Raw genomic sequence first — 22580 nt, 5'->3', positions numbered from 1 at the left:
ACCTTTTAAAGATATTTACAATCGCTCCAGATGGGCTTTGAGAGTGTCCATTGTTTTGCAGCCATTTCAAATCTGTTTCTGATGATACATCAGCCCCTCTGCAGCTGCCTTTTCTGTGCTCCCGCCCGAGAATGGCTTTTGTTCAGCCCTACCCATAGTAGTCTCAACATTTTCCCCCTGCTGCCCTCCCTCAGCGTTTCAAGCTGATGTCAGAGGTCTGGAATTCAACCTTTTTTTTTTTTTATTTTAATAAATCTCTCAGGCAGCGAAGAACGGAACAGTGGTTGGATTGAGATCTCTTGTGTCACAGGGAAGAAACTGGTGGAAGAGCTGGGTTGTTTTGCGTGAGAGGAGACGGGGCGATGGATGTGCGGATACTTCTGCATGTAGAGTAGAAACACTCCATTGCATGATGTGGTAAAAGCAGTGATGTCGGGATGCTGCATTGCTACATGCACCATCCAGGGACTGCCTCGAATAGGAATGAAAAAAAAAAAGAAGGAAAACATTATAGTTGTACGTATCTGGGGCCAAATCTTCAGCTGGTTTACACAGTCAACTTCAGCTGCCCTACCTTGACTGTGTAACCAGCTGAGGATCTGGTTCCGGGAGCCCTAACATTTCCTAAACTGGACTTGGAGACCTCAAGTTAACACATCGTAGTGTAGTCAGCTTTCCCTTCCATGTCCCTTGAATCCAACCTGGGAGTTAAGGCGACCCTGGGCAGTGCAGCACGTGAATTGTCTGCCTTAGTCAGTCTGGGAAGCTAATAGAGAAGCAGAGACAGCCACAGGGTCTGTCTGTGTCCAACAGCCTTAATAGAGAATCCACTTTATATTCCAATACAGCCAAGTACCGCCTCTTCTCTACTGCAAGGAATGCTACACATGCTCCATGTGTTTTTCCATGGGTGATTTTTTTAGGCTTTTCTCTGCTTTTCTCATTACATCCTCAAAAATACCATGAACTCTCAGATATTTCCAAATATTTCTGGGCTCAATGAAGATGGTCCCCTAATGGGAAATGTATGTATTCTGAAGCAGTATAAAGTACATCCCTCCATTCCTTGTCCCTCTGTCTAATTTAGGTATTGGTTGGGTACTCATCACAGTTTTATCTAGATGCTTTCATGGCATTCCAGTCTTGGATACAGAAGAAACCGGAGAAGAACTGGTGGAATAATATTTTCAGGTGGCGAAAAACCTGAAAGAGATTTTTTTCTGTTGTATTGTACATTAGAGATATATTTGTCAATAGTTTTATAATGAATTAGTAAATGATTACTAGATCTTAAAAAGCATACTACAGACAGGAGCAAGGTGTGTTAGATACATGGGTATAAGCACATCAATAGAAGGTGTTATAGACTGGTACCTAAAGTAGGCAGTATAACATATAGGCTACTTATATGTTATATAAGCAACCGGTTGGACTTTATAAATAAATAAAACAATGGATTAAATGGTTTTTGAAAACTTAGTTTTTAAAGGATTAATTCATGATTATTTTTAAATGTAAGCTTCAAATAATATGTGATTTCCATCCGCACCCCGCTTAATTTTTGAAAGAAAGAAGAGAGTGTGGGGTTTTTCTATTTTTTTTTTGTCTTTTTCAACTTTTATGCTGCTCTGAGACATGGACATAATTTATATGTATAACCTCTGATACCAGAAACATGAGGGTCTAATTTCTGTCTGGGAATGAAAAAAATATTAAACAATTTATGTAGTCATTAATAACATATACAAACTTTGTCTGTAAATATTGGCTTATCTTATTCATTCATAACCTATACTTGTTCCATTAAAAAGACCTATTTGTCAATCTCTTATCATCTGTCTTTTGTTCAAATTCTCAAAGTGGTGACTACAGATTATAAAATAGGCTCTGTCCTGACATAAGGTGCACTCTCTCTTTTTTCCTCCCATTGAAAGGATTTCCCATGCTTTATTTCTCCATGTCACGAATGTTTGGAGATCTGTCCTCTTCCAGAAAAGGAGCTAGCTCACATCTGGCAGCTGGTAGTAATTGTATTATCATCGGGTCATTCCCTGAGTCAATAACAGGTTGGCATTCTTAGCCATATATATCACTACAAGACTGTTTTAAAATATCTGTGGATCCCGGATGCCAGCTTGCTGCAGGTCAACATTTTACGGTGTCAATATCAAACTAGGCATCTGATATTTGCCTGCTCCTTGAGGTTCGAATAAAATATTTCCTCCGGGAAAATAATTTGCCAGGAGACTAAAACTGTGATGTATTGTCTTGGCAAGGTGAAATGAAGCTTTGAGTCAGAGGTTGCTCTGGGCAGTGCCAGACGTTTACTGACTTGGGTGGTTCATTTTTTTGACAGCTCTTCGTGCTGATTATTTGGGTCAAAATTCACAATAATTTATTATGAACATTTGCAGACAGTTTTGGTTAATCCAGCTCGCTTTGGAAATGCCATCTCTGCTGCTGACAGGAAAAATGCCAGATTAGCTGGTTAATGGTATGCATCATGCAGGCTGTACCACTGCTGTTTTAGAGACGTAACATCTGGATGCAAACCAACCCCCAATTAGCTAGGAATGATGGCTCTGAGTGTAGTATAGAATTCGCTATTTTTCAAGGTTTTAGCTAAAGCAAAGGCTAATAAGGAGGTGATCCTAATGAGATATGGTAAAAAGGCCTGTCGGGAAGTTAGACCTTTTGCTTCATGTTGTTAGTAGGAATGATTCCAGTGGATGTTCTGATGCATTATTGCACATGAGACTCCAGGCAGTGAATTCCACTGACGATCATGCTCCGGGCTGTGTTGTATTGAAATATTAAAGCCTTTCTCCCATTGTCGTCTATGCTTTTTGTGCAGCACATGCACCTGCTGTGGTCTGCCTCCCCTGCCTGCACACAGGTGTTTGATCTGCACGGTTTTCTCTGAATTTACAATTGAAGCGGCAGGCTCCATGCTGGAGGAGAGAAGCAAGAAATGAGCTTTTCCAGCATAGACAGCAATTGGACATTTCTTGTGCTGTAATGCTCAGATCCTTTCTATTAATTACAGTAATTGTAGAACAGCAGCCACAGAGGATTGATTGATTGTGTAGAGGTCACGGCATGTTGTTACATGTAGGGTCGGTGGCGAGATCTGATTAAGAAATTGAATTTCATAGGTCTGTGTGGTCAGACACAAGGCAGAAATTCAGTTGCCTTTAGACATCCAAAATATGCAATATTGCTACTACCACTCAAAACCCATTGTTTGGAGTGTTTCCTTTGGAGCTGCAGAAAGCACGGGACAGGATTTTCAAGCGCATTCAGCATTCGTCTAACTCTGCTCTCATTGAAAGCAGCGAGAGTCTTGCTGTTGACTTCCGCAGGAGTGGAATTAGGCCGGTGTTGTGCACATTTGAAATTCCCACCCATTGCGCTTTCAGTTTGCATGGCTTTCTGCAAACCTTTTTTGCTTTTCCCTGCTTGGCGAGCGTTACACCTCTGAGTGTCACTTTGAACCAAAGCTTGCAGTAGAGGATTTTTGTTAGCTTGTAAGAAAGGATCAAGAACGTGAGATTTGCTGCTGATAATACAGCATGGCTTTTTCCCTATAAAATCAAGACAAACCCAATGCCTTGTTAAGGATTCTGTGTAGTGTGGTCCAACAAGCATTTCTTGTACTATAATTAAAACAACCACTAGAAGGTTGTCAAAACTCTATGTACAGCTTTACAAAATTTATTCAAAATTGTCACCTGAAACCAAGTTTTGCCTGATCTGACTAACTCCAAACCAAAAGCTTTGCAGGTCTTGACAAACCTGGCTTGAATTTCAGGTTTCTTAACCAAATCTAAAACTCCAAATGTGCCTAGTTTTAGTTGTTACAAAAACGTACACCGTTCTAGTGTCACAGTTATTATTAAATGAAAGCGATTGTGCTCAGTATGGTAGCAACTGTAGCGCCTCTCTGGCGACTGTTGGTTTTGTTTGGTGCTGAGTCATCGCAGTGGGAAGATGGATACGTAATTCTAGGATAGAGTGTTGGTTGAAACCTCTTGGGGTCCCTGTGCTCTATCACTGGAGGGGAGAGCGAAGGTTTTGACAAGGGGACAGGTGGGCCAGAGAAGGAGTTAGCCAGGAGGGATGAGTCACTGAGATGGACCAAGGCCATGGAGACGGCTCTAGCCATTTGGTATCCGGCTTCAAGCTGAAGATGCACAGAGTATGCATCTGAGTGATGCCACAGATGTACAGTGCAGACAGCTCTTTAGGGTCTATGGTACCAGACCGGAACACTTCTCTACCATGACCCATTTATACCCTGAAGCCTAATTATTGATAAACCTTTTATCCTAGGTACTGTGAACGTAGATGCTGTTCTTAAACGTGTGTAAGTGCCTATTCGTCTCTGCACTGAATTAGCATCTCAAATCAGCAGTTTATTGTTCTAGTTTTGAAGATGGTGTGAGCACTGTATTTGCTATACAGTTATTAGAAAAAAAAGTCTGTTTGGTTTTAAAATGATTATCGATTATTAGTATTATAATGACTTTTTGCAAATGCTGATACTTTTGCCTGCTAATTCTGGTTTCTCTTCTTTTCTTCTTGCAGCTGAACCTGCAGATCTCTTGAAGGTATTAGATTTTCATAATTTACCTGATGGTATAACAAAAACAACAGGTTTTTGCACAAGCAGAAGATCTTCAAAAGGAGCAGATGTTGCTTTTCGAGTAACAAAAGATGCTCAACTCAGTGCACCAACAAAGCAGTTATATCCTGGTAAGTGTAACATTTTTATTTGGGGCTGCCTACTAAAGTATCTGATATTTTCCCTCCACAGTTCTGGAATTGCACTTTGAAACACTGAATGCTTTCTCCATTGTGTGAGTGTGTTTGGAAGGGAAATAGTCTACTATTTTGGGGAAATACAGATTGTCTAATCATATAATAGTGTTACAATAGCTACACTCACTTTTTCCTCACTTCATCGGAACAGGGGTGGTATATTATCTAGCAAACATGCAAACGCTGGCTAATTACATCTGTTCCCATCTGTGTAAACAAGCTGGTGTTTCTCATTATCACAGGGTGGTATCCACTTGTGAATAGAGACTTGAAAGTGCAAAGATTAAATCAGAACATACTTCCTCCCCCGCAGCAGGTGGTCCCAGGATAAATTCTTATTGGAAGAAATGTTTAAATTTTAATCAGAATCTTATTATAGAAAGAAAATAACATGAGCATCCATAAATCCAGTGAGAAGCAGGGTGCTTATTAAAAACCAGCTACACCACTGACACATTTTAAATTTTGCATTAGATGAGGAAGCATTACATTTAAGAAGCAAAACATTCCTGTAAGCTAAGAGCAAGCGGTCTTTGTTGTAAAGCAAAATGGGCTAATGAATTAGGGCCAAGACTGTCTAGCTGAACAGCGAGGGTCCTGTGGCACCTTAAAGACTAACAAATTTATTTGGGCATAAGCTTTCGTGGGCAGAAACCCACTAATAGCTTCATGTCTAGCTAAAGTACTTGTATGGTCCAATTTATCGTAGTATCCGAGTGCCTCCCGATTGTGAGTGTGTTTATTGCCACAACACCCACAGGAGTGAGGGAAGTGCTAGCGTCCACATTTTACATGGAAGCATAGAGAGAGTAGGAGGATAAACTTCCGAAGGTCCTGGAGGGTGTCTGTGGTGGAGCAAGGAATTGAACTCAGGTCTCCTGTGTGTGGGGGCGAATGCTTTGAGCAGCTGCCGAACTGCTGCTCCTACAGGAGGTGAGAGTTGCTCCGCTGGCTCCTCCACCCGGTCAGGTGGAGCAGCCAATCAGGCGGCCGACTACAGGCCAACTGTGCTCCTCCGGCTGCCCAGAGACTGACTCTGCTACAGGTCTTGATTCCTGACAGTGGCAGTTTGTCCTCAACAAGGACGTTTGGACTGATGAGGTGCAGTGATTAAAAACCAGATCCAGATTCATCCAGGGACCTGGCGCAACTTGATGGAGTCGGGGGTTGAACGTGGGATTGCCAGGCATCAATTTAGCCCCCTGTATTTATCTTGGCTCGTATCCAGTGTGTCATGTGGACCGGGCCCCCCACATGGGAGGGAGGGGGAAAGGGTACACTTTATCGGGGCCCGGAGACGCTGGGGGCCCTGGCCCAGGCTGCAACCCCCATTACCATGAGGAAAAAGATTTTCATGGCTGATGAGACTGTATGTATGGGAAGAAGGACTGTGGTACGTGTGTGGGAGGGGGCCCGTGTAACAAGTTTGTACTGGGCCCGAAAAAATTATGCTTGGGCCCTGCCTGTGGATTTCAGTGGTGGAGGGGTTAGCACAGGGATCCACTGAGAAATGCACCCTCAGTGCGTAAGGCCTAACAATGAGTAGGAGGAAAAGCGTGTGTTTGTGTGTGCGTGCGTGCACGCGTGCGTGTGTGGAATCTTTAATCAGAGAACACAGATATACACACGCCTTCAAAATGTGGGTAAAGAAGTTTAATGATACAAAATCCACTAGCTAAAACAAGGGTAACGTGGCATGCCACTACCAGTCCTTTTACATTCAGAGGCTGTTTCTGTCAGACCCAATATTTCACGGGTCTAAATAATGACTGGAAGCCAGTCCTATAGGGGTGCCTGCCACTCATGTTATATAGTCCTGGATTCCTTGATGGCGAACTCGATGATGATATTGGAACTTCTATTATTATCCTCATCTGATAGCATGCCGGGGAATTCCCTGTTCAGCCGTGAATAAAGGATTAACTTGAGTTCAACTTCCACCTTGTCTTGAGCAAGAAATGGGGAGTAAAAGAGTGGCTGGGTACAAGACAGAGGGCAGAGGATGCCTTCATGGGGATTGGAGTCCACACACCGTGTCAGCAATGGGAAGCTGTTCTGTTTACCTAAGGTGGATCCAAAGCCCATTGTAGTCAGTGGATCAGATCTTTATTACTTCTGTTAACCTCTTGTTAAAAGATGAATGCTATCCTTTGAGGAAAAGCTCTTGCTGACTGCATCTGTATTATTCCCGTTCCACCTTCACTATAATCATTCCACCTGCTCACATCTCTATATTCCTGTCTTGGCCACAATATGATGGTGAGCAGCTAAATGTGGGGATATTGGTTTTGCCAGCTTTAATATCTACGGAACATAACCAGAAGTCTTTCACTTAACTTCTGCTGAGCTGTTACTCATGGAAACTCTCACTCAAGTCAATGGAAAGTTTTCCTGAATAAGGACTGAGTAAAAGCAAAATATGGGCTGCAGGTTTTGGCTGTATGGATATTTTTGGGCTTGACAGAATTTGATTTTTGTTTTTATTGTCTAATTTTGGCAGATAATATCAATGTTTATTTTAAGCATTTTTTTCTGATTTGTATTGATTTAAATTTTCAGAGTTGCAGGGGCAACGGGGGTGGGCTCAGACAATAAATTATTTCATGACAGTAGATGCTGAAATTCAAAAAGTTAAAGCTTTATAGCTGTTAAAACACAGTGTCGGCATCCCATGTCAAAGTATGCAAAGTTAATATCCTTGAATCAAACTCTAATAAGTTCTTAGGCAGTATTTTGTTACTTTGCCTAACTGTAAATCTTTTCGGCATGAGCATAATTGAAAATGTAGAATGGTGAATAAAGGCTTGATCCAAAACTTCTTGAAGTCAATGGGTGTCTTTCCATTTATTGCAATAGAGTTTGGATTGGGTCCTGCATGCTATTTTATTATTAGTTTTGTTGCATTCTGAACAGAACCACCTCCACATATCATTGGATAGCCTGGATCATTTCTAACCATGACAGTAAATGCACTGCTACATTGCCAGGATAACAGAGCAATAATGGAGTAATGTCAAACATAATTTATCAGTTATGGTTATTTGAGCTGAGAAGCCCACATTGCCATGGAGACATTTTAATAATAAAATAATAATAATAATAATAATAATAATAATAAATTAAAAGCAGCATTTTAATGAGTTGGCAACTCACCTAGGTTGAAAAGTTCTGTACGGTCGATGGGTTCATAATGAAATGCTCCATTTTATGGATCATTTTGGATGTAAACTATTTTATGTAAAATACTCCAAATTGTTCTCCATAATTGTAACCAGGAAAATGTCTGGTTTTGATTTGAAACAGCAGTGGTATGAGAATACAGGACAAAGGAAGGGAAGGCACTGTTATCACATATCTTCACTTCTGGGACCACATCTTAGCTCACAAAAGTTTAGGAATTGGGATTAAGAACTGGGCTTGGTTCTCCACCCTGTTGTGGTTTTACACTCGTGTAATTTCACTAACATCAGTGGCGTTAGGCTGACATAAAACAAAGGTAACAGTGCAGGGAATCAAGATCTTTGCTTCATTTAGGTACTTCTAGGCAAAACTCTGTCCTGGTCCATACCCACGGCTGGTTTAAACGGAGTGCAGCACCTTTGATTTCAGTGCCACTGCACCCATTTAAGTCAGCTAAGGCTCTGGCCCCGGTATTCTTTTTGGTGTTACTTTTCAAAATTCTGCTCAGTGGTATCTACTCGCAGATGGTGTTACCAAAAGGACTGAAGTTCATGTGATTGGCCAGGCCCTCAGTTGGAATAAATTGGCCTCATTCCAATGAAGTCACCAGCTGAGAATTTGGTGATACTCACTCCTGTGCTGAGTAGCACCATTTAAGGGCCACCTTTGCCCAGGGCCTGAATTTCTTTTCACACCTTGCAGGACAGTATGTTTTTTCATTGTTACAGGCTGTCCTGTCTGGATTTGGTGGCTTTCTACTTTCTATTTTGTACTCTAATTATGGCTGAGTGCCTATATGGGGGTTTAGGTGCTAACAGAAATTAAAATGAATGTTTTAAAGGAGTTTGACGCAGAGGAACTGGCAGATGCAAATTCCCCAGAACAGTGGAGAAAATGATCTGACAGTCGCTTTCTCTTCTGTCTTCCCTGCCTCACTGTCCACTAAGCCCTGCTGTGGTCTGGTACATTTCTTACACTTTGAATAAGGTCCCCTGTACCCTGACGAGGTCAAATCCCTCGTTCAGTCCTGGGGCATCATTTCAGAAAAGCCTACCGTGGGGAGGGAAACCTGGGTGAAGCTGTTAGACATTTGGGTTGACATTTTTGTGGTTTACATGGCTGTGAATTCACAGCTTAAAAAATTAGCCAAAGGGCTGTTACTTCCTCAAACACAGCCAAGCACCACACACAGAGGTGTTCACATCACACATGCTACACATCACAGCAATGCCCTGCTCCATTCTGGCACTCCTTAGCTTAAGATTTCCTCACTGGATAGGTGCAGGAGCACAATTATGTACTACTTTGAAGGTCTTAACCTGAGGGACCCTTGCAAGACTTATGTTAGAATACAACATATTAAGATGACAGAAACCCACACTTAGCAGCAGCCCCTATCTCTATAATAATCCTCAGAAGCACCCCTTCCCCGTACCTCATTTAGCAACACCCCCTACATAGTGGAGCAGTTAATTCTGGGAGATGGACATGGATTTTGCAGTTTGGGTCCATCTCTAGATCTGCAGTGCTGCTGGCAGAAGAAGTTGCAGAAAAAACAAGCCCACTGGCTTTTCAAGATGTGGTGTGGAGTGTGCGGCCCAGGCTGTTAGAAAGCTCTCAAGTGTTGATTTGCAGTCTTGAGTTAAACTGAGCTGCATTCCCAGAGGATGGAATGCATCCCTGGGCAAAGGATTGGATCGAGCCTATGCACCACTTTAGTCCCACTGGCGCCCTGTTTTGTGGGTTTAATTACATGGGCCTTGAAGAATTAAGATGGGCTCCCACAATATCATTGCGTTCGCTTTCCTGATGATAATCGCTTTAATCCCCAGGTGAAGGAGCACTTGGGCCTCGGTACCGCTGTCGATGTTTGGCAGGAGAAGCAGGCTTTGCCACACGCTTTTCAGAGCTCAGACAAAGCAACCTCTCCATTTTATTGTTGGGTTTAGTTTTACTTTGAGATGTTTGCTGTCCATGCTAATGCAGTGAGCCAAAGCCACAGAATGCTCTGTTCTTGCCCAAAATAGACAAAACCTGATTAAAAAAACCCAGCCCAACAAAACAACGGAACACCTAATACGTTGCATGTGTCTAGTTAAAAGGAGACATTTTAATAATAATCCCTGAGTTCCCAGTGTCTCTAGACAATCTGGGGACCATATGGCACAGTGTATCTTGTCTCCTAAGACATTCCAGGGCACACCATGGAAAGGAGCGGCACAAATGCTACAGATTTACACCCATCACTCGCTGCAGCACCTTAGTGTTTCACTGGAGGTCTCCCAGCCAGCAACCTGGAGGCCCTCCTCCACTTAGCATGTGAGTTGGAACGTGGCATGGCTGTAGTTTCAATTCACTCAATGAATGTAGTTTCAGTAAAGGCTGAAAAGGGCTCAATGATCCCTGGAAAGGTTAACTCCTGACCTGGAAGACCGACTGAGCCATTAGAGTAGATAAATCTTTTCCGTGGGAGCTGCTGTTCATCAAATTTTCTGCTGTCATCTCCTCCCTGGGCTTAATCACATAAGGACTCCTAATCACAATGGGCTGTGTAATTAGGTGGAGCAGGTGAACTTTCAGATTTAGCACCCTTCCCTCCCAAAAACGAACTTTGTAGCTCCGTAGTGTTGGCTGAAGCCAGTGCACTGGTCCATTGTTGAGCTAGACTCATGGAGTTGCAGTGGTACCCGTACACAATATTTTGCCTTTTATAAAGTGTCTTATTAGTGTCTTAAAGTGTCTGTAGGATGCATTGTCCCCAACCACAGGAAGCACTATCTCTCTGCCATGGGCAGCGGTTTTTGGATTGCTGATATGGACCGATTTGGAAGAAGGAGCAATTGCTCATAGTTTCTCCATTGTTCACCAGGTTGCAGGAACAACTAACTTCTTTGCCTTTGTACTTCAGCTTCTACCTTTCCTGAGGACTTCTCCATTCTGACCACTGTAAAAGCCAAGAAAGGAGGCCAGTCCTTCTTGATCTCCATTTACAATGAGCAAGGGATCCAGCAGGTCGGCATGGAGATGGGTAGATCTCCTGTATTCCTGTATGAAGACCATACTGGGAAGCCGGGCCCTGAAGACTATCCTCTCTTTCGAGGCATTAACCTATCAGATGGCAAGTAAGTGCAGCAACGCGAACTAAGTATGTGGTGCACAATAAATGCAATTGGCAGTCTATATGAGTACCTATATGAATACCTGAGTGTGCATAAGATGTGTGTACTCTCTCTCTCTATAGCTATATAATATACCAGTGCTCTGTCTCCCTGAACTGAGCTCTTACACTCTACCAAATAATTAACAGGTGTGCAAAAAACCCTTGAATATTAGTGAAATATTAGGCACTTCAGGTTAATGGGAACTTATGGAGATAGGGATTACATTCCCCCTGTGCAGAGGGCTTACACAACCAATGTGATACTTAAGGTCCATGTAAGTCATCCTGTGGTGGGCTTGAGGAGGATGGAAGAGGGGGATGAAGGGGAAAATTGGGGCCCCACCAGGGCTATTTCTCCCCCCAATGCCCCTCACAACTGTGCAGGGGAGACTCAATCTGAGGGAATTGGGAGACTTCCATTCTAAAGGGATTAGGAACCAACTGGCCCTACCTGGTCCTCCAGCCATGTGAATTTCCATCTTTTGGAAGTTTAAGAGGTATATGGGCCTTTTACCGGACCTCTGCCCACAGGTGAATTTCACCCTCACTGGGAACAGTGATTGGCCCATCGTTTTATATCGACACCCTTTCATGATAAATTAGTTATTAGAAACTGCTGGCTCATTATTGAAAGCAGAAGGCTCTGTTTAACTAGCTCACGGGGCTGTGTTATTTTATAGGTGGCACAGAATAGCCATTAGTGTGCACAAGAAAAACGTCACCTTGATTTTGGACTGTAAAAAGAAGGTAACTAAGTTCTTGGACCGAAGCGACCATCCCATTATTGACATCAACGGCATCATTGTGTTTGGAACCAGGATACTGGATGAGGAAGTCTTTGAGGTAAGGCACGGATGGAAGCCATGGCCCAGGGGTGGGAGGGAAATGCTGTACAAAGCCTTTGAGCTGCTGTTCTGGTTGATGAATGGTTTATAAAGCTCATTGCTGGGACTCATTGTGTGGGGTTTATTTGTATTTTGGTTATTTTTTGAAGCCTTATTGTTGAATAATGTCCTCCCTGGGTTTATTGGATGTAAATGTTTGTTTTAATAGTGATCAGAATGTGGGGCAGATCCTCAGCTGGGTTAAATTAGCTGATTCCAACAGAGCTATACTGATAAATCTGGCCCTTAGAGATCTTTTTATTAAGCTGCATCTGAATCTGGCTCTCGTTCATGTGGTCCTGTGGAAGGTAAAATCGGGATGCAAATAGCACTGGAAGATCTTTCTCAAGCATTGCGTGCATGTGAAACTCCGTGGCTAGGCTGAGTGCAATGTTTAAGCACAGTTCAGTAATGCAAAGCCTGTAAAGGAAATACTTGGCTGCCCGGGCCGGCTGATCTAGTGGCTTCTCTTAAAATCAGAATCCTATCCCACTTGGCTGAGCATCATCACATTTTATAGAGTCCCATTTTCACCACTTGAAAGGGTTTCTGGGAGCCTTTCTCTTTGCTTGTTGGTGTCGTTTAAATCAGGCTGTCCTTCCCTTGCTTTGATTCTGGTCAAGAATACAAACGGAGTCAGTGTTTTTGCAGTTTTCCAGGGCATTGGCTTGCCTAGTGTCTGGAGAATGGGTCAGGGCTCTGCCCTTAACAACAATGGGACTTCCATTTGTCCCTGCTCTTTTCTTTGTATTGTTTTCTGTGGCTAGGAAATGAAGGCTAGGGAAGGCAGTTCCTTGCTTAGCACAGATATGCTCTCAGGCTGTAAGGCCTGGCTAGGGAGAGGTGCAACCTCCTCCATGTGCTTGGCATTGAGCCCTGATCTCATGCCCTAAGACACAACGGACCTGTCCCATTGCCAGACTGAGCTGGTGCCTCCCCCCTCACCTGTAGCCGTCACTTAGGAAAATGCTGGGTAAAGCTGGGTGAATAATTCCTGACGAATTTCAACCAGTGCTGCCTCTTTTTCCAGTCACAAATTGTCCACAAGCAGAGAGCGATTTGGTCTTAATATTGGTAGAAGTTTGAAACTATTGACCAACAAGTTTCTGTAAATAATTCTTGGTATGTGGAATATGCCTGTGAACATTTGCTATTCAGGATTGTGACAGAGACAGCCAAGGGTAGGATTTTAGTCAGATATGGGGGAGATTGAGATCTGTGATTCTTTCCATTGTTCAGCAGCTAGATTGATATGAGAACATCCCAATACACTTTGGTCAAGCTGCAGTTTCAGAAATCCAGTCTACTCTTTCCCTGCCTATGTCCAGGAATATTGGACTTTCATTTACACAACTATAAATCAAGGAGTAACACTCCTGAAGTCAACGGAGCAAAGCTGTTGTAGGTGGGTGCAGGATTAGGCCCGTTAAGTTTTTCAGCTCATCCTTCATTAGTTTATTGCATTCGTTTAGAGCTAGAATTGAATGCATCTCATGGGGCTAGCTGAGCAGTGCACGCAAGGTTCCTGCAACGATATGAATAATTATGGTCCAGTGAAGTCAGCTCTAGTCTACATTGTGCTCTCTGTGATGTGGAAAGAAAGCCCTAGAGCCATTTAACGTTCTGGAAGGTCTTCTGCTGTAAACAGAGCAAAAATGCATTGACCCAACATCAGGGCCAAATCCCTTCTAGAAGAGGGTTATAACTTAATCTCTAACTGTGTTAAATGAATAGACATTTCCTGGGAAGATTAACGATTAAAGAGGAAAGTAAAAGCTGAATTTAATGGGCATTGAAGTGTCCTTCACAAGTGTTGGCTGGGATGATTTAGTTGGGGTTGGTCCTGCTTTGAGCACAGGGTTGGACTAGATGACCTCCTGAGGTCCCTTCCAACCCTAATCTTCTATGATTCTCTGATGTTCTTCCAAAAAACTCAGTAACCAGACTGAATGCTACATTTAAGCTGAGTTGTTATGTAAAGCAGAGAACTTTACTGGAGACTTGGCCCTATGGACCTAGCTGATCCTCTTAAAGAAATCAGAGTCTCATCCAAGCGAGGTGAGAAGCTTACATTTTTATAGGCCTCTTTTTAGCCATTTGAAATGGCTTATCCACCACCGTTAAAAAACAAAACCACACCAAGCAATCAAAAACCCACTTATTAAGCAGCCTAATGAAAAGAACTCCTAGGACTAATTGCATATTGTGTTCCATTTCTCAGTAAACTGTAACAGGATCCTCCATGGTAGTCAATTTATGGGATGTCTGGTGATGATACGAAACTATGCACACCAGAAGATGCTTACACCAGTGAATAGGACTGAAGTCATGAGGTTTTCATTACTGTCCCCAAAGCCTGACATATCCCCAGACAGGCTGGCTTTAATTGTCAGCTGTAAACGAGACTTCACAGCCACCCTACTAAACAATAAGAATGTACATTTTTCCAGCTGGTGAAGCTTTGACAATGCCACTGTCATTCTTTCACAGGCAGTCAGACATTAGTACCATCCCTGGTAATGAAGTGACCTGGATTAGAGCAAATTCCTGGGACAAACGGACCCAGTATTCCTCTTAGCCAGCAGCGAAGGAGGCTGTTTCCATGGTACTGGAACTGTTTACAATATACTTGTGCTAAATGATTGCAGACACAGAGAAGCCCAGAACAATTATTTTACCAAGACAGGACAATTTATAAGAATACAAAAGCCTCCCCCTCAATATTAGCATTACACGTTCTTTTCCATTTTTGCCTTCTTTGCCTTCCAAGCAAGATTTTTCAACACGTACACATAAAAAGATCAAGATGCCAATAGCTATAAATTGAGTGTAATTAAAAGGTTTCATGAAGGCAGCAGACTGTAACCTAATTTCCTTCATTTCTCAGTAACCTAATTTCCTTCAGTTTTTTCCCCTGAAATCTGCAGCCCGAAGAAGAAAGAATGTCTGAAGAAAACCTTGGTTTAGGGCAATGGGAAAGGGATGTGAATTAGTAAAAGGCACATACTTCTAGAAAGTAGCTAATTTTGGGGCCCTGAATCCAGATACAATGAGATTAAAGCTACTGTCACTCCTGTAGGTAACCGTTTTGCAAACCTCAAGCAGCTAATAGTATGTTTGAGGTGTTTTCTACAGCGTTGGAGTTCGTGGCTGTTACAAGTTTGTAGTTTGTGCTGGGAACTTGGAATGACTTGGTTAACTGGGAATGACATGTAAGACGACATTTGGAGGGCTTAGGCTGTTTTTGTTTCAACATGGATCAGTGGGAGCTCTACTTTAAGCAAGTTCATATCATGCTTGTTTGAAGCTTCATCAGGCCCCACCAGACTTGAGTAGATTTTTGTTTTGGAAGTTGAAATTATTTAACTCAGAGACTTAGAGGAGTCCCAAGCAAAACAGAGCACGATTAGTGCATTATGAAGATGGTGGCATCCAATTGCATACTGTGTCAGAGGAATAACCCAACAGGAAAGGTTGTGAGGCGTTTCAAAATATTTCTCTAGCACAGCATTCTTCCAGTGGAAAAATGACTTCCTCTCATTAAAATACACTTAGTTCCAGGCCTGTGTGGATCTCTCTGTAAAGCCCCTGGGATGCTGGATAGGCTTGACAAGGGGCCAAGCTCACAGCCAGGTTACACAAGCCAAGTTTTGTGCTGCGATGTTGTTCAAAACAGAAATTTACAAATGCTCAGAAATGTCAGGACAGGCTGTCACGCTGGGATTGGAAAGTGGCGGCTGGCCTCATGCTGTGAATGAGAGGACGATGTTGTGAGACGGCAAAGAACCTTTCATGAGAGAGAGAAAAGAAATAGCCTATGGAGCAGGATAAACGTTCCTGTTTTTCCTCCTGGCCTATGGTAACCAATGTTCCTATGGCTTCAGTAACACTGAAATGGAGAAGCCATGTTGCCTATACCTCCCCTGGAGTGTTGTTTGCTAGGGAGAAATTTTTTTTTTTTTACATACATTAGAAATGTAATGCTCCTTTTTGATTGGATACAAATCCCTGTGTGAGCCATAGGTTAAGAGCAGAGCTTGTTGGCATCCCCTCTCTCGCGCCCATGCACAGAAATGTTTGACTTTTTTGTGAAAAATCCATTCGTTTTGGCTGAACACCAGCCATTTTTATACAGAAATGCTGCTGTGCTTCCTCATAGAAATATGGACATGAGGCATCTGAACTACAGCTACTGTCTATGGACAGGGTTTCCCGGCCAGACCGCACCTCCCATGATGCACCCTGGTCTTCCCTGTTGGTGAGCCGCCATTGGGCGTGATGGGAGTCCCATGGCCTCAGTGAATCATGTCAGCACTGCTCTTTGGTTTTATGTGTACAGATTGTAGGGAAATTGGGAAACCCTGATGTCTGAGGACATTGATCTGGCCAAATTTTCAGGGTTTCGCACATACGCTGCTTTCTCAAAACCTGCGTTTGTGCATGTACAGTGGATAACTGTGTGCACACTGGGCCAAAGCTTCAAGTTTTTACTTTTTTATGCATGCAGGGATACCGTGGGCTTTAATGTGAGTTTTGCCTAGAAAGCTTAGCTTGTGTGCCATTGTACTTAATGGAATTTAATGCAACCAAGTCCTCAGCGCAGTCCCTTGTGTAGCCCAGTATTGTTTGCTGTTGCCAAAGAATTTTTGCCTTCTGCAGCAGCCATTGCTGGGTTTGCTGGAGGGCAGCATCCTCTCCTGGGCTCTTCCTTTCCCATCAGGCTGCAGGGATTTTGCAGGAATGTTCCCCCACTTGACCAGCCAAGGATTGGCAAGGCTCTGACCTTACCCCACTGACCAGTGGGTTGCATGCTCCAAGATCACCCTGATGACATTGCTCAGAGGGATTCTTTGTTAGACTTGCCAATTACCATGGTCTTTTGGAAAATCAGCTCTGCCAGCTCTTGAGTGAACGTGCCATTCTAGTTTTGGAGAACAAGAAACCATGGAGGGGGAGACGAAGTTTACTCCCCATTATTCTGTAAGGTTTCTGGCACTTGGTTTCCTTCTCAGAAGTGGCTGTATTCTAGAAGTGGATGAAGTGATCCATGCACATAAGCTTCAGTATCTTTCTGAATGAAATGTGCAGCATGATGCTATTGGAACCCAAGTACTATGGTCATCAGTGGAGTGGATCAGATTAGACAGAATAAGCATGCAGTGCCTTATGAAAAGGTCTTATAAAATGTAAAAGAAAATGATTGCCTTTGTTTAGGTGTTTCTGAACCAGTCTACAGAATTTAATCGAGATTGTCCCCTGCATTAGTACACTATTAAGAAAACCTCTATAGGAAATATATCATTTGCTATTCAATTCAGTGGGCTAGATTCTAACCACACAGCATGATTAGTAACACAAATACAGTGATCGACATGACTACTCAAGGAGTAAGGATACTAACTTCTTGTGAGTACAGGTGGCAAAATCTCACCTTGTAGGAGCAATTACTGCAAGACCCTACTAAGTTCTATTCCATAGACTCCTATAGGCTTTATACCTGTTAAATTTTGCAGGGCTTTTCCCCAAAGAGTATAGTGTTGTTATAACCACTAGAAATGCATTTCTTGTTTTGTCACTGTCTTGTTAGAGTAAGTCATAATGTTCAGTTCTCAAGACTTCAGTGCTAAGCGAAATTAGTGGGTAACATTAATAATGGAAAAGCCATGCCTCTGTATATGTTGTTGTTAAGCTTAATGTCTTTTACAGTTGGCTTCTCCAGGAACAGAATGAGCTGATTCTCGCCAACTGAATCATTTAACTGTATCCCATTGGTTTAGTCGGCTCTGTAACACCAACCGTTCCCTTCTCAGTCTGCCAAACACGGTGCAAAATAAGTCAGAGGATTTTGTGTATCTACATACCTTGTCCTACCACGGAAGGGAAATTGTGAATGGCTGATGCATGGGGACCAGCAGAAATGTCTGTCATTAGCTAATGCCAGATCTTTCCCTGAGACAAGAGGTGTTGTGCTGCTGGTTTTTTGGATGATACTAAAAGGATGGTGCTTTTTATTCCTTTTCCTGTTTTTACTTTGTCTAAGTGCAGTAGTGAAATCAAGACATCAGGAATAATGGGAAAGCCTTTTGCGCCAGGTTAAGCCAGAAAGTCTGGGCAAGATGCCAGATGTGCTTTTAAACTGTTGAATGTTTCAAGGAGCACCAAGACCAAAAAAAAAAAAAAGTCAGTGTTTTTAGCTGAATCCTTGGTGCCTTTCAGGTGCTATGCTGCCTTCTCATTGAAATGCCCGTTTATATTTAACCTTGTGCTTTGTTTACACTTTAAAAAATTACTGTTGAAGTTGATAAGCCCAGATTTCATTTCACTGTATTCATGGTTCCTTGAGTGTCCCTGGATTTTAAGCATTTCAAACTTGAGAGATGGGTCATATATGATGATGCTTACTTGGATTATTTTTGCTCCCCAGTCTGCCAGGTTCATAGCTGGCTACTAAATTAATGAGATGGTTTGGTCTGGTTTCCCCATCTGGTGCAATGAAATACTTCAGAAATGTGTGCAAACTGAGCTAAGGAATCCTGTATGTGAAAACTCAGTAGGGTAACTGGCTCTCTAGTAGGAAACAAGGATTAGTAATTAGAGGATGAGACAGCCTTGAGGGTTCTACAGTTTTACAGGCTCTTCAGCAAATATGGAACTTGACTGTGCCTCTGTCTTCCCAAATGGAAAATAATACTACTGCTATCCTCACAGCACTGTTGGGAAGGTTAGGTTATTCATATTTGTAAAGTAGCCAGAGATTCTCAGATTACAAGGGGAAAATATAAATGAAAAATGGGGTCCCAGCTAGAGGGTTTGTATCACACTCTGATGGGTATCCAAGCTTCCCTGAAGTTCGGGTGTCTTTTTGTGTTCCTGTTTGCAACAATTGATCGTACAGATATGAACAGAAATCGTGATGCGCAGATGCAGCACGGTAGGAAAATGCATTTCTTTTTTAAGCCTGATAACAAAGGCCCAAACCCTGTAAATCCTTTCACACGTGAGTTGATTTCTGCACTTGAGTTGGAAGCGTAAATTCCAGCGCCAGGAGACATGCCCATGTTAGCTGTGATTTGAGCTAGCACGCTAAAAATAGAAGTGTAGTCGCAACAGCCCGGGCATTGGGAAGGGCGAGTTCCCCCAAGTATGGCCACATCCGAGATACTAGGTGTGTCCTCAGAGATTGGGGGGAAATAGCTCCTCCCACCACTGCGGCTACACTTCTATTTTTAGTGCGCCAGCTCTGTCAAAGCTAGCCTGGGTATGTCTTCTTGAGCTGAAATTTACACCTGCAGGTCGAAGTCTAGACATCCCCAAAGAGACCACTCCCCAGCGTAACGGTGTGTATGTGCGTACATTTCTGCAGGATCTGGACCTAATTCAGAGTAGGGGAAAGTCACTTTGTTGAACTCCTGTTTACTAACTCTTGGTGAGCCTCCATAGAGAAGTTTTATTTTTTAATCAAATTTTTATTAGTCTAAATTTCTCTGTTAAGATGAACCACAGACACATATTCCAGTGTATTTTTCACTACTTCAGTAGACGGCTGCAAGAAGCTAATTTACAGCTCTGGCTACTCGCTCTATTGGCCCTGCCAACTCTGATTTCACCTCCTCTGCTGCAAAGCCTTTAAGGGAATGCAAGGGGAGTGAACATTTTAAGCCACAAGTATATAGCATGGCATGGAATGATGGAAAAGAAAACATTCTGAGACAGCATCTTTTGGGGCTCTTTATAAAAGATAACTCTCCCCAGTCTCCTAGTAATTCATGATTTTAATAGCTGGGTTTCTCTTTGCTTGATCCACTATTGTTATTTCAAGGGAGTCTTTCTGGTGCAACGGTGTGCTCGGAGCATATGGATTAACTCCCCAAGTTTAGGCTCTTTCACAGTTGTGGTGCTGCCTAGAAAAGTGTCTACAACCATCTGAGATTCTGTCACTGGCAAGGGTCACAATTACTGATGAGGATTTTGTGCCACACTCGAAGCAATGTTGTCAATCCAATCAAAGCCAAAACATGTGACATTTGGCCTCAGCTGGCGAAGTCTTACCTACGGGGTCGCCTTATAGGAGGATAATGTCTCCTTTTGTCAGCAAATATATATAATTCTAGAAGGAACTGTATGCAGTGCTAAAGAAGAATTATGCCTTGTGCAAATCATTTTCTGGTAACATGGGCTTCAGATTAGTTGTGTTTGAATTCCTAACATGACAGCATTTCATATTACTTGAATGGGCCGATAGAGGTCTGGCACTTGCAGAAGAGAGAGTCTTAAGATTTGGGTGGAAACATTCAATTAATTGTCTCTTAACACACACGTGCATGCTCAGACTCTCCATTTCGTTTCGATTTAGCGTGGGATTAATGGTTTTGAACTCTGGGTTTAAGTAAAGCTTTGTGATTTGGCTGAGGCAGTCTGTGATGACACAGGCATGCCAGTAATGGTCAGAGGATGCAAAGATATAGGGTTTGTTTTTTTTTACTTCCTGATTTTTAGTTATAAATTCCATTTAATAATCTCTATAAAACACTCCGTGTTGTGCATGTGTGGATAATTACTGCAGCTCTCTGGTGCTCAATTCCTCTTGGCTTTTGTGTGCTTATAGTGCCAATGAGACATGCCTTATTGTTCAAGCAGGTCATAAAAATACCCTTATTGAGGTTTCACAATTAGGTCGTGGATAGTTTACCTTTTAATATCGCCAAGTCGTATGTCTAACGTAGCAAAATGAGTGGCCTTATTGCTATTTCCCTCCCTCCCCCTTCCTTTCCTTTTGTTTACTACCCTCACTTGCTGCATTTTATCTTAAACTAAGCCCCAGTCCTGCAATAAGATGAGCATGAATGCAGTGGTCAGCTGGCATGGATCTCATTTCCATATCAATGACTTGGATGGTAAGGTTCTTCAGGGCAGGGAATGTCTCTTAAGATGCGTCCGTGCAGCACCTGGCACAGTCAGGCTTCAGTTGTGATTAGGGCCTCAGTGTGCTCCCACAGTTCAGATAATTCTTATCCGTACCTCTAACGAGGAACAGAAAGAGAAGGGAAGCTTGCCAAGTAGTTAAAGTGCAGAACTGGCAGAGAGGCAATTCGAGCTGGCTATAAAGAGGGTTGCCACTTTTTCACAAAAAAAATCAATAGAAAATTGACTCCTTTTGGTCAAAAATTGAATTTTTTAAAACGTTGGATCACGGCTAGAGTGAACGAGGCTTCTGTGGATCCTTGGGCAAATCACCTAAGAAATCTTCATTCTAGAGTCCCCATCCTTAAGAATAGGGACATCTACTGCCCAGGTCGGGGACGGGAGGTGGGGAGAGGTCTAGAGGCTGAAATTTTCAAAAGCACCTAAGGGAGTTCTGAGTACAGGCCCCTCTCACTTTCGAAGAGATGTTTTGGGGAGCTTTCCAAAAGCCCAAATGGTGTTCAGCTCCTATTGAAAACCTATAGGAGTTAGGCACCTGCCTGAACGTTTGAATTTAAATATCTCCCCTATGCTTCTAACTCCTTTTGGCCCATTTCAATATGTCATCCTAATTCATTAACGTTCTCAGAGTGCTTTAGCATCCTTGGAGTGAAGGTGCTATAGAAAGCATTAGTATTTATTATCTAAACCAGGGATATTCAGACCTTGGTGGTTCAGGAGCCAAATTTGTGATCAACATTACCCAAAAGAGCCGCAGTAGTGTGAATTAATTGTTTCATGTACTATATATTATATTTTCTCACAGCAAAATGACTGACCAAGTATTCTGCAATTGGTTAATAACATAATACAGCATCCTGATTGGTTAATAATTAAATCACACCATGTTTTAATATCATGGGCTGCAAAGAGCTGCAGGAGAAGCATTAAAGCGTCATTTGCAGCTCCCAAGCCTCAGTCTGAGTATCACTCATCTAAACAATTTCAGCTGAGTTCTTCAGCCCCCCGTAGAGGATTTTGATTTTAATGACAATTGCGGCTGTCCAAATCTCCTAGGCAGCTTTTGAAATCTCATCCTACGTTCTGATTCCATGTACAGAGAAAGAACTAATTGCCTCTGCTTTTGGGCAAGTATATCGATGAAATGCCATTTTCGCATAATTCAGCGTACATTAATATTTTGTTATGTTTGGGGTAGGAAGAGTGGGTTAGTGGACTGAGGTCTGCACTGGGACTTGAGACGTAAGATCAATTACTGGCTCAACGCCCAACTTCCTATGTGACGTTGGGCAAAGCCCTTAAGCTATCTTATGCTTCAGTTCCCCATGTGTAAAATGGAGATAATATCTCCCTGCCGCGCAGGAGTGTTGTGTGGATAAAATCTATTAATGTTTTCAGGGCATTCAGATGTTAGGGTGATGGGGACCTTATAAGCAACTTAGATAAGACAGATGAATGAGAGAAATAGAGACAGTGTGGGCTGTTGTTTAAAAAGTACAGGTGCAATGGTGCTCTTAAAAACATGCTGCTTTTATCTAAGATAAATAGATAAAGTAACTTCCATATCTGCAGTACTCCCTCTCTACTTATTAGAGGACATACTTTGAATGCTG

The 22580-nt window shown here is 42.6% G+C and overlaps 1 protein-coding gene across 3 annotated transcripts in view; it reads left to right on the top strand.

Moving 5' to 3' along the window:
* The window catches only part of COL5A1 (collagen type V alpha 1 chain), a 233198-nt gene that overhangs the window by 50499 nt on the left and 160119 nt on the right, over positions 1-22580 (top strand). For all 3 annotated transcript variants that reach the window (XM_067541842.1, XM_067541841.1, XM_067541840.1), the window contains exons 2-4: positions 4588-4755; positions 10910-11123; positions 11842-12004. In XM_067541842.1, the coding sequence (XP_067397943.1) occupies positions 4588-4755; positions 10910-11123; positions 11842-12004 (545 nt within the window). The remainder of the gene's footprint in view (positions 1-4587; positions 4756-10909; positions 11124-11841; positions 12005-22580) is intronic.

Source organism: Emydura macquarii, unplaced genomic scaffold, assembly GCF_026122565.2.
Source record: "Emydura macquarii macquarii isolate MOO-44397 ecotype Brisbane River unplaced genomic scaffold, CSIRO-AGI_Emac_v2 contig_691, whole genome shotgun sequence".
Lineage (NCBI taxonomy): Eukaryota > Metazoa > Chordata > Testudines > Chelidae > Emydura > Emydura macquarii.
This window is presented reverse-complemented; position numbering and strand designations above follow the sequence as displayed.